The sequence below is a fragment of the Gopherus evgoodei genome, chromosome 2 (genome assembly GCF_007399415.2).
Source record: "Gopherus evgoodei ecotype Sinaloan lineage chromosome 2, rGopEvg1_v1.p, whole genome shotgun sequence".
Lineage (NCBI taxonomy): Eukaryota > Metazoa > Chordata > Testudines > Testudinidae > Gopherus > Gopherus evgoodei.
The window spans coordinates 253,252,862-253,271,521 of NC_044323.1; the positions used below are offsets into that span (position 1 = coordinate 253,252,862).

The 18,660-nt window shown below is 36.1% G+C and overlaps 1 protein-coding gene across 6 annotated transcripts in view; it reads left to right on the top strand.

Moving 5' to 3' along the window:
• TMEM67 (transmembrane protein 67) overlaps positions 1-18,660 on the top strand; it is a 66,063-nt gene that overhangs the window by 40,511 nt on the left and 6,892 nt on the right. For all 6 annotated transcript variants that reach the window (XM_030553467.1, XM_030553464.1, XM_030553466.1 and 3 more), the window contains 18 exons: positions 760-914; positions 1,053-1,161; positions 2,475-2,561; positions 4,141-4,206; positions 6,095-6,254; positions 8,784-8,907; positions 10,374-10,479; positions 12,227-12,283; positions 12,381-12,479; positions 12,643-12,741; positions 13,114-13,200; positions 14,089-14,188; positions 14,280-14,419; positions 14,873-15,013; positions 15,530-15,610; positions 16,934-17,050; positions 18,254-18,370; positions 18,478-18,582. In XM_030553467.1, the coding sequence (XP_030409327.1) occupies positions 760-914; positions 1,053-1,161; positions 2,475-2,561; positions 4,141-4,206; positions 6,095-6,254; positions 8,784-8,907; positions 10,374-10,479; positions 12,227-12,283; positions 12,381-12,479; positions 12,643-12,741; positions 13,114-13,200; positions 14,089-14,188; positions 14,280-14,419; positions 14,873-15,013; positions 15,530-15,610; positions 16,934-17,050; positions 18,254-18,370; positions 18,478-18,582 (1,950 nt within the window). The remainder of the gene's footprint in view (positions 1-759; positions 915-1,052; positions 1,162-2,474; positions 2,562-4,140; positions 4,207-6,094; positions 6,255-8,783; positions 8,908-10,373; positions 10,480-12,226; positions 12,284-12,380; positions 12,480-12,642; positions 12,742-13,113; positions 13,201-14,088; positions 14,189-14,279; positions 14,420-14,872; positions 15,014-15,529; positions 15,611-16,933; positions 17,051-18,253; positions 18,371-18,477; positions 18,583-18,660) is intronic.

Here is an 18,660-nt window from a genome sequence, read left to right on the forward strand (position 1 = left end):
ACTAGAACAAAAGGAATTCAAGAAAGAGAGAGATAACGTGTAAACAAGGGTTTATTTGAGAACCTAGAAATCTGATATACTTAAAATTAAAATAAAAAATCCTGCATGACCAGCAGTCATCTTACCTTGGATGTTTGATGATATTCATCATTGGTTCAAATTTTCAGTGATAATTGGCTGCTGGCTTTACCAGCTGGCTTTCAATTAATCATTGAGCTTCAATCTCTACAAACAGAAATAATCACCACAGAGTCTGCCTTCTCTGCTTTCTCCTACGTTATGTAAATCTTCAGTATGATGGAACATGCGCTGAAGATGAAGTAGGTGATGCTTGTCAACTTACTCAACTTAGATATGTATTGATCTTAGATCTTTGGGGAAATCATCTTTGACATAAAACCTAAGCAACCTGAATTTGAAAATCAGGATTTTTTTTACCCCCAGACTTTGAAATTACTATTCCATTGTATCATCTGTTTGCTTTAACCTGAAATTAAAAAAAATATATAAAATCTGAAAATCAAGGTGGCCTGTGTATAAAAAGGTGATAATACTGACTCTGTGTTGCCATGCATAATCTAAATATAACTATAGAGTGTGTGCTTGGAGGAAGACATTAGATGTAAACAAAGCATAAACTTCAGAGTAAAAGTAATGATTTAGAGATGAATTGTTAAGGTTTAAAACTACCTCATTTTTGCCGTACCAACAAGATGTGGCTATCAGCAATAGTTTTCTGTACTGTTTTTCTCTTTGTAGCTGTACTCCAATCTAACGTCGTGCCAAGCACTTGGAAATATGTGTGTGATGAACATGAACTCATTAAGCTCTACCACTAGTGATGCATGTGGTCTGTTTCAGTATGTCTATGCAAATACAGCAGGGCTAGGCACTGTTCATTCAGTATCCTTCTGGTATGTTACATCTTCTATAATTTTATCGATTCACACATTTTTTTCAATATTAATGTTTACATAGAAATTACTACAAATTTTTAGTTTTGCATAAAATATTAAGGCTCAGTGAAGAAAACAAAATATAACTGTTTGCAGGAGACAGAATCTTCCATGGCTGTACTATGGTGACCAGCCAGGATTAGCATCTCAAGTACTTGATACAACCCAGTTCCCTACAAGCTTCAGTTTTAAAGGAACAAACAAGGTAGGCATTGTGAGGTACCAGACATGGTGATATTTTAAGGGGCCAAATTCATCTCTGGTATAACTCCATTAAAGTTGATTGAGTTGCACAAGGCATGGATTTAGCTAACATTTTAATACAGAATTTTTTTTTCCCCAGGATATTCAACTAATCCCTAATTTTGCACACAATCCTCATAAATTTGTTTAAGTTAAATGATCTCTAAAATTTGAATGGAGTACCAAAAAAATGGTGCTGGTTATAATAAGCTGTCTAGCAATTACATTTTCAAGTTCATCATAAGTTGTCTTATAGTTGAATTCAGAAATAACAACCATCGTTAAGTTTTCACATACAGTTTAGTCAGTGGTTTTTTAACTAACATTGCAATGCTTTGATTTTTGTTTGTTTTGTTTGTTTTTGTTTTAATTATTTTCATGTTATGGCTAAGTGTGTATTGGTCATAATTTATTTAATTCTTCAAAGGGACAATCATTTGCTGTGGAAATATCCTTTGGATGCTAACTACCTATTTAGAAAATATGCCCTTCTCTGCATTCTGTTGCTGAGAAATTAAAAAAAAAAAACAACTAGCTACTGTTTGTAGAACCTAGCCAAAACAATGTTGTCCTCCTTATGCTTATTCTTCACCAGCCGCCACCTTGGATATACCTTGAGGAATGTATTAGTCCATTGATTATTAAGCAGATCCTCTCTTAATTTCTCTGGAGCGTTGTGTTTAGAAATCCATGGCATAATATGACACCCAATATTTAGGGAATAACCAAACTACTGTCTCACTAGAGCTGAGTGGAGAAAAGTATTCTGTTTCATGAGGGATTTCACTCCTTTGAAAACTAGTTTCATTCTGATTTGGAACAAAAACCAAAAATTTTGAAATTCTTCACAAAATGGAGTCCTCGCCTGAGGCAATCTGTCTGGCGAGTTGCCCCAGCACTACAGACCCTGGAAACCCTGAGGTTTCTGGCCTTGAGTATGTTGGAACCCTGCCTGGTTTCTAAAAGAACTTCATCAAAATCAAACTGTCTCCCTGGAACATTTTGATTTCAACAAATCAACAAATTCTTATGGAAAAAAGTTTTAGTACATATTTTTCTTACCACGTTTTCTTTTCACATCACACTGATGATGATGCTGATACTAGAAGTTAGAAAGTAAATTAAAAAAGCGTGGAAGTAAGATTAATATTTATATTTACAAACAGAAAATGAAATGTTATATCTAAGGTTGTAGTAAACTATTGAAAAAATGGAATGGATGTGCCTAAAATTTATTATTCAGTCTTTTAAAACAGTCTTGCCTTCTATTGTCAGAATATAAAACTGCAGCTTATCGCAGCTTCATATGATGCAGAGGGAAACTTTCTTAAATGGCAAAATTTGGAAGGAGGTGTCTTGCAGGTGAGTGTAATTTTTAATTACATTGTTCCTACACTATCAAAATATTGGTTGCCTTTTAGAGAAGAGATCAAAATGGAGAGGAGCACAAATACAGCACCCGATACTAATGTTACTTTAGTGCAACCTTTTTCTGATCATGGAATTGCCTATTTAATAAAATAGCTTTTTAGAGGTGATTTCTTGTTCAAGGTGTTTCCTATTCACACCAATGTAACTCCTGAGCACCTAGAAACCTTTTAGAAGGAATGGCTTGCTGGCCTCTTGTGGCATCAGTCACTCAGAGCCAAGGTCCCAGCCAACTCAGTTCTTTCCCTTCCCTAAGCAGCATTGTGTGCATGGCCCATGATTCCTCCTCTTCCATTTGTGCGTGTTGTGTACAATATATGGTTGGGCTTTCAGGTGCATACTCTTCTGGAGAACGTTCAATGGGTCTGGCTCTGTTGGATCCTCACATTGGGAAGGCATTTTTAGTAGGGCCTTAGGTCTGTGAGTTGTCATCAAGTGTGCTGGTAGGCTCATCAGGACAGCTGTTGGAGAGTCTCAAACTCTACTGTCACTGTGGAAGAGTAAGTCAGTTGCAGGTTTCAATATCTTTATCCTCTTTTACAATATTTCCTCAGGATAAGACTGTGCTGCTACTGCCTCACAAATTTACTGCAAGTGTGGTGTCTGAGTTTCTTCTGAATCAGATCACTAACCTCCAAATCTCATTATCACCCATGGGAAACTAGACTGTCTGTCCTAGGTACAAAGAAGTATTTGAGTTTTCATTTGGATAAGACTGTTCATTTCCGAATTACAAAACGTTCTGTAGTCTTTGGGAACCAGTTCAAGGGAACTCAATACCTGTCTTAATGTATTACATTATGCATGTAGGGACTAAGACAATATCAATAATATGTCTGTAATGATTCCTGGGGTTCTAGTCACATTTACACAGTTCTGTTCTCTCTAAATTTGGTGCTTACTTTGGCAAGATGGTTCTGCAGTCCTCATTTAATCAGAACTCAAGTAATCTTCCTGAGAGTTGCATTGCTTGCTATATTCCCCAAATGGGGGAAATGAAGAGGCCACCTTGAGGGAGAAATAATAGTTTCTTGCCAGGGTAATTCTGGTGCTTTGAGAGTGTCACATCTGCTTATTCATATGATCCACTTACCTTCCTCTCTCCCTTGGAGTTCTTTTCTTATAGGACTCTGGGGTTTAGCCGCAGGAACTGATGCAGTGAGGCTGCATAGTTTTTGTAATCCCAGGTCTGAACATTCAGTGCCATGAGAGAATGTTCAAGCAGTCCTGTTGGACATTGCTTTCCATACGGTTGAGAAGTTTGGTGGTGGAACAAAGAGCATCCCACAAGTGTGAATAAGCAGCGGCAGTACTCAAAGTACCATGGTACATCATTGGTTTTATTCTGTTCTCAGAATTTAAAAGGAGTATCTCCTTTTAAACTAAATAAATCTTAATTAGAACTGCAGGTGTATAAACTACGTAGGTATTGTGTATTCTACAAGTTGAGAAAGTTGTGCCTTTGAATTAATGTACACAAAAATGTCAAAACTAATGATTTTTTTTTCTGCAGCTTTGTCCTGACACACTGACTAGGCTGAATGCTGCTTATATTTTTGGAACAACTTATCAGCAAAGTGTAAGCCTGAAGTAAAATTTTATTTTGGAGCTTTTATCTGAGTAATTTTTAAAGCTTGTCAGTGAAGGTGTATGTGTGAAAAGAAGTGAGTAAGTTGAGCCAGGAGCTGTGGCACTGGCTTTTCTCTTGTGAAACTGTTGACTATCCTATCTTTTAGCATACTGAGTGAAATGAGTTTATTTGTTAAGTCTCAGATACAGTCACATCACAAAACAATGCAGCATTACATACCATACAGCCAGTGAAGGCTGGAGAAATAAGCATGAGACTTGGAACAATGAGGGATTCTTTTTCTTTAAATATCTGCTCTGCTGTTGCCTCACTATTAATAGAAAGACACAATATGTCTGACATCCCTACAGTCAGATTCTTTGCATTTCACATAAGAACGGACGTACTGAGTCAGACCAAAGGTCCATCTAACCCATTATCAGGTCTTCCGACAGTGGTCAATGCCAGGTGCTTCAGAGGGAGTGAACAGAACAGGTAATCATCAAGTGATCCATCCTGTCACCCATTCCCAGCTTCTGGCAAACACAGACTAGGGACACAATCCCTGCCCATCCTGCTAGTAGTCATTGGTGGACCTTTCCTCCATGAACTTATTTAGTTCTTTTTCACCTTTAACTTGTCTCACTCTCCTTTTTTATAAAATGGAGATAAAAATTATTTACCTCATGGTGGGAGGGTTTCTTAGGTGCATTGCTTAACATTTGTAAAGTTATGTGGAACTGTGTAGCACCTAGCACAGGTTTATTTATTCACTGTTGTTATAATTATTGTTAATTAATTTATCTGCACTTGGAAAATTTTCCTAACTGAAGTAGCAAAGAAAGTGCATTATTTATTGCTGTATAATAGTAGATCTGTTCTAGCTGCTTTTTGGGTGATGTGAAAATCTTACAGTACATCACTTTAGTTTTCACATAAATATTTGCCCAGGTATTTATGTAAATGTCTCTGATCTTTAAATAGTCTTTACTATTTTTACACATATATAAATATAATAGAGTTCACTTTTATCTGTATTCCGATGTTGAAAATAGAAATGGAAAGCTGTTGGCCATTCAGTGTGGATCATTGAATTATGCCAGCTTGGCTCACCCCTCTGTGGTGCTGGGTTTTTTTTGTTTGTTTTGTTTTGTTTTCATGTTTTAGTCCATAGTTACTGAAGTTGCTTTCTTTGTCTGTGACTAGGCAATGCATATAACCACATGAATCCCTTTGTTGGATGTAAATTTAATAAACAAAGGGTATGTCTACACTACAGCTGGAACTGTGCTTCCCGGTGCAGGTAGACAGACATGCTCTAGCTTGACCAGAGTTAGCACTTATGCTTGGGGTATGGACAGATTTGTACTCAGGCAGCCAGCTTGAGTTGCCACCTGCATAACCCCTGTTTACACTGCTATAGCGTTGACATATCCTTAGACATAGATTCAGAAGTTGAAACTGGATTATAAAGATTGTATCCCCATCTAATTAGTACCTTACATATTAAGCTGCATTCAAAACTATCCAATGATTAAAACAGGCTAAAGTTCTGTGATAGAACAGAAAAAAATGGTTAAATGCCACAATATTTGTTCCATATGTTTCTTTAAGTATGTTTCTTTTTCCTTCTTGATATAAAAACAAGAAGGGAGGAAACTGCTTGAGGCTTACTTTACAAATTTGAAGTCTGTGCATGTGCATTAAACTACAAGTGGCTTAGTTAAAAATTATCGATTTTCTACAACTTAATTGCTGGAATGTCTTGTTGCATGCTCTTTGTAAGAGACAGATTTCTTAGTTTGGTTGGGGAACGAATTAAAAATTTGAAAATAAAAAAGGTCACTTTTGTCATCTAATTATTTCATTACATATTTTGTTCACATTTTTTCCATAGTGTACAATTTCTGTTTCCAAGATGTTATCGGATTTTGCTAATCCGATATTTTATGATGTGTATCTTGAATATCATGATGATGATAGTGGACAGCAATATCTGTGGGCTGTGCCAGTTTTAAACTTAAATCTTCAATACAATGAAATGTCTGTGAATCAAGGTAGGAATATCATACTGACTACATTTTCTGTGAATTGAATTACATACCATCAGTAAAACTATAAATGAACATGAGTATACCAATAGTTTTTATTGCTCCTAAAAATCACTCCTCCATTTTAAATATGTCACAATTTACCATAGTTGTAAAAATCTTCTTGAATTTTAGAGCCAAAACCTGACCCTCGTTCTGTACAGGAGTAAGAGGCTTTGGCTGCATGTGCTTGGTTTACACTGGCATGACTGATATTATATACAGTCATGCCAGTGCATAAAGGCTCATGGAGAATCTCTGGAATCTGGGAAGTGAAGAAGGAGCTGGCAAGAATTCAGATCTATGGGGGCTCCCTCCACCTTAATATTCAGGTGGATTTTCATTTTATTTTTGGAGGGGAGCGAAATAGATGAAGTATTGTCATTGACAGGGATACACCATCCGTTCTCCTACATAGGTGAGGATGGTATGGCAGGAATGTGAGCTGATCCAGACCTGAGATGGCAGTAGAGCAACAGGAACAATGGACTGATTCTGCTGCTTTTCTGTTGATCAGGGAGAAAGCATTACTCCCTACCGCCACCCTTGCCACTTCCTACAGAGTTCCTCAGTATACTACCTGGTTACTTGAGAGACACACTGAATATAGGATTTGTCCCCTAACACAGCTGTCCAGATGAATGAGCATGCATTTGTTTAAAAGTGTGAGCCCATGTACGTAAGAAACGAGGTACAGGAATCTTGCATAGCTCATTAACATCCTATGGAAACTAATAATACAGAATACCATGTGGAAGAAAGAAGGTTGCATGCATTTGTGTGGGGGAGGCAAATTTCTTTTGAGTGTGTAAAATATTAACCATAATGGGTACATGAGCTTATGTTGTTTTTAATTTAATACATAGCTTTTCACCTCAAGCTCATGATTGTATTACTGCAAATGTAGATATCCCACTGCCTCTTTTATTCAAGCACAATAGTACCATTCATTTACCATGTTGCTTGAATAATGCATGTGCTAATAAATTTGGATCAGATACTAGCTTGTTAAATCAGTGTTGTTCTGCTCTGGAAGCACAAAGGAGATTTTTAAAGCCAGTTTAACCAGCTACCTGTGGATTCCCCCCAAACAGTGAAGGTGTAGCTATGGAGCTGCTACCTCTGCCTGATTCCCAACTGCCAAAACATGTAATGGCCCAGATTTCAGACATACAGAACAGTTCTGAGGTTTTCACTCTTGTGCCAAGAATCAGGTCTGGTGTCTGTTGGCCCCAGGTTTAATGCCACTTTTGCTCTTGTTCTCCCCTCCCCTAGATACACCAGCATTGAAGCAGAGTAGAGCATAGCCAATCCACTGAATTTAGGCCATTATATAAAGTGTATATTTTTATCATAGATCATTACACAGAATATTATATATGTGAGTATGTATAAAAAAAATCCAGTTTTTTGTTCATTTTCCTGAAAATAGTAATTTAATTGAAACCTACAAAAGCCAAGGAAATCCATAGATAAGATGTCTATCACACTTCCTAATGCCCATTGACATTCCAAAGGTCTCCAAACATACATCACTTATTCAGATCTTGTATCAAAACTAACATTGGCAGAACTATCTGCATTTAGTGTCTTACTACTAAATTAGCATCAGTTGCTTCTTTGCAGTATGTAAGTTCTCTCCTCCCCTTTTTCTCTCACTCTGGATGGAGCCTAGCTTTAGGTACACATGTAAATGGAGGCCTGTAGACCTATTAGCCTGGGATCAGAGACCATCTTTAAGAGCAGCTTTTCAGTGGATCTGAGAGGGAAGACGCTAAAGTGCACACTAGCTGCCTTTTCAGCAGTGCTGGCTGGCAGTTGCATATACTTTATTCTGTACTACAGTGAACACTGGGAAGTGGACCAAACCCAGTAGAGAGAGATCAGAAGAAGCTAAGCAGTGAGAGAAGGAGAGCTTGTTGGGAAGGAGATGGTGGAAAGGAAAGTGTGTACTTACAAGTAAAAGAGATGGAAAAGGAGAAAAATAATTTAAGGCAGGGGGAAAATAAAAAACAAAAAGTAGGAAGAGATGGGTGAGAGATGGAAGGAAACAAAGAAATGGAAAGAGAGAACCAAGGAAGAAATAAAGAAAAGGTAAGAAAAGTTAATACACCACTACATCTAATTGTATTGTCCTGACAGATAGGGCAAAGGCAAAAGGAGAGTGAAAACCACTAAACCCAAGGTGGGGGACTCCAGGCTGACTACATCCCCAGCCATAAATCTGAATTTCCTTGGTTTTGTAGCTGTTTTACATTCAGGGGCAGAGGATTTGAGTCAGAGATTTGAGGTTAAATGAACATATATGGTAATTAACAAAGAAACATCTAAAGAATTTCTTAATACAATCCTTTACAAATAATAGCAATAAATATGTATAATCATTAATACAATGATGTAAATCACTTCAGTTTCAGTCAGACTTATTTCATTCCTGTTGTAGTTTTGAACTACTATTTTTAAAGCATTATATGGTTTACCATTTCTTTTTCATAGGCAGCAATATGAACAATTGGCTTTTGACTCGTCGGATGTTTTTGGTGGATAGTTTAAGTGGACAAGAGAATGACTTGGGAAAACAACCAAGAATAATTCGAATTGCTAGCAAAATAACCATCAGGTAAATAAATGACAATGTAGGTTGTACATACATACAGGATGAGGCTGACCATATGAAATGCAGTTGTACAGTTTCTGCCAAGCCTACAGATTGCATCTCTGGAACCAGAGGCCTCTCTCAGTGTATCCTTTGCTACTTTTCTTATTGCATAAGCAGAAGGAAGTAGGCAAAATTTCTGTAGGACATTTTGAGAGCACTCTGTCTCTCTTATCAAAATCAGAATGTTCAAAACTGGACTTGCTGGTGCTGAAGTTACTCTGGTTCTCGTCCACCATTTAAGACTGAGGTCAGGATTCTACAGTCTAAGTCAATTTTTCACCCTATAAGCTGTGCACAAAGTGAACTTAAAATGGTAGGAGATGGCCAGTGGAGAATTCCCCTGTGTAGGGGAATGCAGATTTGAGGGGTCTCAGGCTGACAACTTGGCTTCTGGATAGCTGGAATCATTAGATCCAAAAGATCCTATTGGAAAAAAGGAAGCCTTTGACATGCTAGACCTAGTTGGTTGAGTGGTAGAGATTCTCCATGCGGACAGTTCAAACTGTAGTAGATTCAAGAGAATAAAATGCTTTTATCATAGACTGTATGTTACTTTTAACCCCTAGTTTTTGTGGTACTGTATGTGATGGGATAAATAACACTTCCCTATTCACTTTCTCCATACCATTCATGATTTTATAGACCTCTGTCATATCCCCACTTAGTTGTCACTTTTCTAAGATGAACAATTCCTGTCTTTTTAATCTCTCCTCGTATGGATCTGTTCCACACCTCTAACATTCAAAAAGATCTAAGGCAGCCTCTGTTAAATATATGTGCATTGTGTCTGTCAGTGAAATATGAAGTGTGCTGCTTGGAGGTGTATAGGTTCTTATGTAACATTATTTTGTCAACTTTTGTCTGTAGATCTCATGCCGAGTCTGAAAGAGCAGTCTTGTAGTTGCTTTAACTACAACCTTTGGACCAGTCTCTTGGAGATTAACTGCTTGTTAATCTGTTAAGAGTGGGGCAAGTTTTGAAAGGAAAAAATGGTTACTTAACCACATTTAGTACGTTATCTTGGATGATTGCACGTATGGAATCAACACTTCATCCCATACCTTCCCCACTTCTTTAGAGTCCCCTGAAGTAAAGGAAGAAACTGAAAGGCAATGTGGGGTTACTCCCACTTGTGTACTCTCAGAATTCTAAAAGGCAGGAGTAAGTAGATATCTAGAAGATTCTAAGCTTGAGTGTTAACAGCATATCCATATGAAGAATCACCTTGGAGAATCAGTTACTATGGTAAACTTTTTTTTGTAGAGAGGGTGAAAGTACACCTTTGTATTCCAGTCACTTCTTAATTGCGATATGTTATTTCTAAATCCAATTTTATTGATCAGATTTTTTTTGTTTTATATTTAGTATTTTACTTTCCAATCAGTTTGTGTTTTCCAGCTAAAAATATTTTTTTTGTATTTCTGCAGTATTCGTCTTATTCCCAATACTCAGAGAGGAACTATCTATCCCCCTCTAATTACCATTGCCTACAAGGATGTTCTTGTCCAAAACCCAGATACCCAGAGTGTGATGGTGAGTTCTTCTCTGTTGTTGTCCTAACAGGACAGAATTATCAGGGGTGCTCACAGTTCTTTGACAGTTACATTTGAGTTTGCACTTCACAAATTTAAAGATGAAATAAGCAGAATTTCTAAATCTGTTCAGTATTAAGATAGTATATATCAATAAAATATAATACATTTTTAAAACAAAACAGTTGAAAATGTTTTCCTCTTCCATTTCCCTTATCTGAACCTTCTATAAATTAAAAAACAAGTCATCTAAGATTGTGTATTTGATTTATAGTGGTATGCATGCTGAAGTACAAATTAAAAAATAGAAACAAATGTATGAAGACTTGCAAGAAAGAGCAATTCTTGTGAACTAAATATAATATTTTGATCAAGAAATGGCATATTTTCCTCTAAAATCCATGCATTAACAGGAAGCAAATATGGCATTAGTGTTCTGGCTTAATCAAATTCAAGTGCTGGTAAAAGATCAAAAACCTACAGTGCAGTATCTTTTCCTTTAGTATTATGTCACTTGCAATAGATGACTATGCATTAAAGAATTTTTAAAAAGTGAGATTTCATGTAATAGAATAGCTGTTCTACAGTGAATAAACATTCACAAACTGCTGATATCAAAATATCCTTCTATTCTTTCTTTGTATGAAACCTTCTCAGCAACTGAAGCCTCCGATACTGATAGGCTTCTGTTTGGAAGTATTTGGTGCTGAAAGTGTTCGCTGCACTGAATGCTAGAGCTGCTCAGGCTGGAGTGGCATGACGGAAAAGAAATGGGAGACAGCACATGTAGAAAAATAAGAGAGAAGGGGTGTGTGTGTGTGTGTGTGTGTGTGTGTGTGTGTGTGTGTGTGTGTGTGTGTGTGTGTGTGTAAAAAACAGTGCCTCCCATCAGACAAGAAAACTGCCATTTGGAATCAGCTGGAAGTGACAGGAACAGTAGGGTGGGCCAAATCATCTGACACCAGAAAGTAGGGAAAGTTTAAAAAAAAAAAATTGTGGGGTGGGGGGCCTGGTGCACCTAAAATTTTGTCCTGTCGTCTGTCAGTTGTGATGGAGCACTCTCCCATTTAGACAAATTTGACATGTGACCTGCTCTGTCAACAAAATCACTTATGAAAATACATCCGGCCTTTTATGAACTCTTGTCTTCCTGCAGCTAAATATTTTTAATCTCAAATCCAGTTAAAGTGACCATATTGGTTTTCTTGGCAGCAGCCACACATGTTTTCAGAAAACCAAGGCAATAGTCATTCGCCTCAGTCTTTTATTGAATTGAATGTGCTATCCATTTCCACCTACTTCTGGACTTTAGATCTTCCAAAAGTCACAAACTTAAACTTAGGGAGATTCAGTCTGAAATCACAGGACAAAGATTTACTATCCTCTTTACATATTCTTTTGACCTCAGTCAATTTTTTTTAAGAGCAGGTGTACAGTCTGAGGAGAGCTATTTTAGATCCTTTAATGTTTTTGGTTTCCTTTACACTGATGGAAAATCATATGTGACTGAGCAAACTAATTATTAAGGCCTTGCTTTTTTTCCCCTTACATCAGTGTAACTCAGTCTCTTTCAGTGAAATTATCCCTGATTCATGTTGATGAAGGAGCAATATCAAGCACTCGGTAATTTCTCTGGGGAATGTGAAAGATGTACATCATTATGAGGATAGCTGGAACATTGGTTGTAGCAGCTGATTTAAGTTAGTTTGTTATATGTATTTATTTACTTTTTGTATCCTAATGTTTAGGTTTCCTTCTCAGTTAATTATGAAATGAACCAATCAGAGGCTCAAATTCAGACAGATGTAAGTCTTGCCTCCCTTAATCTGTCAGCGTATTTGTTAACTTTTATATAAAAAAGACAAAACAAACCTGCAAACAATTTGTTTTCATTCTCTTTAGATTGCATTGGGTGTGCTTGGTGGACTGGCAGTTTTATGGTCTCTTCTGAAGACTGCTGGCTGGAAGAGGCGGATAGGGAGCCCTATAATTGACTTGCAGGTATGAAAACAGGTTGTAATGGAAACCAATTTTCAACTATAGTATTAGCTACAACTGAACTATATAATGTATTAACTATTACAGTATATATATATATATATACACATATATAAAGTAATTTTCCTGTTTTAGAGCTCTGTGTAATACACTTTTATAATTACAGACAGTTTTGAAGTTCTTGCTGTTTTATGCTGGAGACCTTGCCAATGTTTTCTTTATCATCACAGTGGGAACAGGGCTTTTCTGGCTTATTTTCTTCAAAGTAAGTAGAATTTTCAGATTTGGGATACAGATATTATTTTCTGAGTAAATGCATTGCATTCATATTTTACACACAACTTTATTTTCCTTTTTTTGCCATTTCTGTCAGACTGCCAAGGCAAGTTATATACATAATACTCTGTGTTTTGTGCCTACTCTTTGTGTTCACCTCTTCCCCTCCCTTGAGACTTCATAGTGCCTGCAGTGTATTTAATAAAGTTAGTCAAAATGTTTCAAAAATTCAAAATTATTACATGAGAAATTTCAACAAAATCTATTCCAAAAATGTTCACTGTTTTTCAACCAACTCTGGTATTTAGTATGATATTACGCATGCAGTCTATATTATTTAATTGTAGCTCTTCACTTACAGGCACAGCAGTTTGTCTCGGTTCTTTTACCACTTCCATCTCAAGAAGAGGTTTTCGTTACATATGTAGGATGTGCTTTTGCTCTAAAGGTAGATGTTTTGCTCTAATGGCAATCATGACATTTTAATGGATGTTGTTTTTCATTATACCTGTTTACTAATATCTTGAATATTATATTTTATTAATATATGGAAGAAAGAATTGTTTTAAGTTATATCCTTTTGGGCAAAATCATTTTTCCTTGAAAATTGATTTTTCCTGTCTTTTGAAGGAAAACAGATGAATAATCACCTATAGGAAGTCTTTCATATTCATTTAAGAGTACAAGTGAAAAGAGACTTGAGTAGAATAACAATCAAAACTGTATCAGAAACCAAAACATTGAATTCTAAAGAGAAGAATAAACATCACTATATTAAATCATGGCCAAAAAACGTTCCTAACCATCGAGTAGAATTCATTAACCGCTCCCTTTGTAGAGTGGCAACTTGTTTGTAGACGTCAGAATTTAGTGGTTTCCCTACATGGGGAAAGTATTTCAATTATGCTGGATACTATTTTGTACTAAAAGTAGTAATATGCCCTATTGGGCCATCACTTTCATCAGCTTTTCCTCCCTAGTAAGGTGACTGGAACAAGTTGATTTTTGTCATGCATTTTACATTGCTTACATTTTCTTGATAACACTAGACATTGCACATATCGCTATTGTACCAATTAAGTATGAGGTCCCATAGAGGAGCTGTACTGATGATTTACAATAATACATAACTCTTTAAAAATTTCAAATGCTTTCCAAATTAATTCATGATGGCACCAGAACTTCAGAGTGAAGTTATAACCTGGTGTACAGTTGGGAGTATTATTTATAATTTTGTTACATTAAAGGAAGAGGATCTGTTTGTTATGACTTTATCTTTTCTTAAATGCTACTGCAAGTTTATTTTTATTTACATTTCATTGTATGATTTTCTTAGGCTCTGCAATTTTTGCATAAACTATTTTCACAACTTACTGTAGATGTTTTCTTTATTGACTGGGAGCGTCCTAAAGGCAAAATCCTTAAAGCCGTTGAAGGTAACTGAAAACATTCTTGTTTGTGTAACTTCAGACATTACTTTCTCAAAGAATAACATTTTGAAAGCTATGCTCTTTGTATTTTTTCTAGGTGAAGGTGGTATAAAAAGTGTCGCTGCACCTGTGAGCATATGGAGGACATATTTTATAGCAAATGAATGGAATGAAATTCAGACTGTGAGGAAGATAAATCCACTCTTTCAAGTGCTTGCAGTTCTTTTCTTCTTGGAGGTATTTTTTAAATCAAATTTTGATGTAGCATTAGGGCCAGCTTTTAATGTTTGCTGTAGGGATTGCAATGTGAGGCAACCTTCAAAGATTTATCTGGAAAAGTTGTCTTAAAGGAAGAAACCAGTGTTTTGGTATGCGGCTTTATATGCCATTGCTATAGTCCATTATGTGAATCCAAAAAATCTATTATTAGGGCATGTCAACACAAAGCAGCAATTCCCATTAGAGGAGTGTGATTTCTAAAGCTCACCATGTGTTGTGCACGCACTGTCCCTAGTAGATCCTGCTTTCCCAGTCCCTGCTTTATATTAATTTTTATTATTTACTGAAGCTCTCTAGAAGAAGAAATTAGAATGAAAATAATGGATTTTCTTTTTAAGTGATGCTGTTCATTGTTGTATTATGTACAGGTGCCTGATTTAAGAATAAGCTTTTTCTTTTCTCTCTCTTCAGGTTGTTGGATTTTCAAACCTGGCTTTAATGGATTCTTCTTCGAGTCTTATAAGAAGCAGTGAGAGTTACATAGCTCCCTGGAGCCGCATTCTGAGATTTGGTGTGTCTACTGTCCTCTGGCTAGTCATTGCCATGTTACAGGTACAGCTCTGAAATATGTAACTCTGAATCATCCTTATGACCCTAGTTGACCAAATCACTTAACTTGAAGGACATCAGTAACTTCTCTTTCAGCAAAGCTTTAAATGTCTGTTTAAGTGTTTTGCTGAATCAGGACCTATAGCTTATTTAGCACATCACCACTTCAAAATTTTGTCCAAGTCGCAAGGGATCTCATGGCTTACATAAGATCTTGCCTTTCAGTCACCATCTTGAATTTCCTTTTTGAGAAGTCTTCCCTTATCTGCTTTATTTTGTTCTTAAATAGTCATAGAGTGTCCTCAAATATTAAACCAAGCCTTTTAAGCGATTGCTGAAACTCTCCTCCTTGGAGGAGAGACTCAGAAAGGGCAGCCAGGTTTTACTGAGCCCAATGTGAAGCTGACAATTCCTGCAGTTTGTCATTTGCAATGGCTACATTTTAAGCTAGCTGTACTATAGTTATGAAAAGAAAGTCAAAGCTGATGAACTAATAAATAAAAATCTGGTTTGTTTCAGATCATATTCTTTGCTGCATTTTATGAGAGATTTGTAGAAGATAAGATAAGACAATTTGTTGATTTGTGCTCTATGAGCAATGTAAGTAATTTTGATTTAATCACTGTAATTGCTATCTTTTAAAATGGATTAATATATTAGAAATTATTAAGAGGTTCCATTTTTTTTTAGCTTTAAATATAATGTACTACCTAATATCCAAAGCTAATGTTCTATACCACTGTGTGCGTCCTCAGCAGGCTTGGGGTTCTTGCTGTGGTGTACAAGAAGGCTTCAAATTGCCTGTAATATGGATTAGGTTCTAAAGAGTAAACTGTCATAAACATCATACAGGGTTTCAGGCATGTAACTCCATATAGGCATACGACTAATTCTTCATGTTTTTATTTGAGAATGAAGCAATAACAAATCAGGACAGAAGGAAGGCATGCAGTCCAGTTATTGTAGGCCTTTCTATTTGTTTGTATTATAGCTTTTTCCTCTTAGAAGCTTCTCTGTTTTAATATGTTCATGGTTACAGTCTCTACTTACTACTTTTGGTTATCCATTGACTTCCTTTACTCTTAATTTAAAAACCCCTTACTGATGTCATCATTCTCTTGTAACCCCACTTACTGATTGCCATCTGGATCCACCCCAGATTTCTTCCAGTTTAAATTCTCACCCTTGAGACTTTGTAGCTGTCCTCTTATCAACAAAGGTAGAACACAGCCAGAACCAGTCAATTCAGCTCATTTATTTAACCAGAAAAAGTGTGTTCTTTTTTTTTTTTAATATCATTCAGCATTTTTTCTGTTTGAGCCCTCCCGGGCTAAACCTGCCACTTCCACAAAGCTTCTGGATCTTGTTACCCTGTGGAATTAAAGACCTGAACCCATGTCTGTTGTGTAAGTTAGGTTGGAGAGCTAAACTCAAGTCTACTGCATGGTGGTGACCCAGATAGCTTTAAGAAACCATGTTTAGTATGACGGACAAGTGATGTTCCTTACTGAGTAGATTTCTGTTATATATAGCTAGGAGTTGAACTGAAACCATTGAACTTATTTATTCTACTTCACTGAATGACTTCTGAATTTTTTTCATTAGGATAAAAGCTATAGGTTTTTTGTTTTATTTTTCTCTAGAGTCCTTGACTTAGATTTTTCTACTCAGGAGAACAGCTAGTGACTCTTGCTGTTAATAATCTGAACTCTAGGACTGGCAAAAGGGGTTTTGTGGCCCTAGGTAAATTAAATTATATGTATTGCACATAAATCATTACTAAACATTTTTCTGACACACACATTTTGATATTTTAGGACCTATTTTATCCAAGTAGTAGAGCTGGCTCTGCTGGTATCCATTAGTAACTTTTTAGTTTGAATCCATGTATTAATGAACTATTTTACCCTTTTTGTTTTTTAGATTTCAGTATTTCTCTTGTCACACAGATGCTTTGGGTATTATATCCATGGTCGGTCTGTACATGGACACGCAGATACCAATATGGAAGAAATGAATATGAACCTAAAGAGAGAAGCGGTATGCAAAGAAAATACAAATATACATCTTTTGATTCCCTTTTTTGTAACTGAATGTAGAGAGTTTGGTGCATAACAGGTGCACAGTTGTATGCCATATTGGACTCTGAGTTTGTTCTCTCCTTATGGAGAGAAGGAAGAATTGTAAGAGTTGGTCCTGGAATAGCAGTCGCTTATTAGTTCTTCTGCTCCAAAGACTGATTCCCTGGATTCTGTCTTTCTAAAATATGAATTATTTCTCATGTAGTTAAACATTATTGTTTTGATACTGCAGATTTTAGACTCTCTTAACACTCTGTAAAGAGGTGTCTACCAAGAAACCTTCATAAAGAGGCAAATCTGAAAAACACTTGTACAGAAAACAGTTTATTCTGTCTGCATTCTTCAATTCCAAATGCAGCTGTCTGGTGGCTTTACTAATTTATTGTAGAAATCAGCTTAAATAGATGTTTTCATCCTCATCATAAAATATGCATCTGCTTAATCCTGCAGTGAAGTTAATTTGATATTAGTAACGTGTCATTACATTTTGGTTTTCCTGCATCACTGCAGGATGAAGTAGGGAGAAAAGGTGAGTATCATAAAGATACAAATAACTTTGACATTCTAGTAAATAAGATAAGGAAAAACTTAATTTTGAAATGTAGCTTTTTTATCCCTAAAAAGTTCACTTTAAATTGATTCTCCTCTCCCCACTTTAATAGCTTAATTTAAAGTAATTTAGAGAGAAGTATTTTCATTCTGTGGGAACATCCGTTTTTGAAACATCAGTCTTTCCTCCTTTGCTGTTAGGTTTTTTTGGGATTGTTTTTTAAGTAGGAACAAAGGAAAAGATGGAGAGAGTTGGGAATTTAAAGGAGGAGGGTGAGGGAAAGCAAAAAAATAAGGGAAAAGAACTGAATAAATTGTAAACGCTTAACAATAAGTGAAGAGTGTGTGTGTGAAGATCAAAGATGTTCTAAAACTAACAAACTGTGTTCTGGTCTAAAGTAGGAAATAGCCTCACAACAACTGGGATCAGGGGTTCTTGTCCTAAAATACTTTTGCTATCATAGACTTAACAGTGCCAAAGGATTCAAATATTCAGCTATATCTAATCTGTACTTGCATGAGAAAAAAGAGATGGAAAAACTCTTGACTTTCCTGGCTTGTAAATGCATATTTCCATTTCTTTATGCTATTTTATGTTGTTTCAATTGTGCAGGAAAATTTGTGTAGTCAAAGAGGTTTGTTACCCAACACAGATGGCCAGACATTTCAGATTTCCATTTCAAGCAAGATGAGACAGCAGTATGATAGGATTCATGAAACCTTAACAAGGGTATGATATTTTTTACACTGGCATTTTGCTATGTTTATATTTAAAACATCACATACCAAGGATGTGTGCAGTCTTTAAATTAATGTTCACATCATAATATTTTTCAGAAACATGGTCCTGCTAGACTTTTAGATTCATCTGCAACTACTTTTGAACAGAGTACTAAGGCATACCATACCATGAACAAATTTCTTGGCTCCTTTATTGACCATGTACGTATACAGACTTTATTTATCAAGCTAAATAGAATGAAAGTATGAGAGATCAGAGATTGTGATTTACCTTTTGGG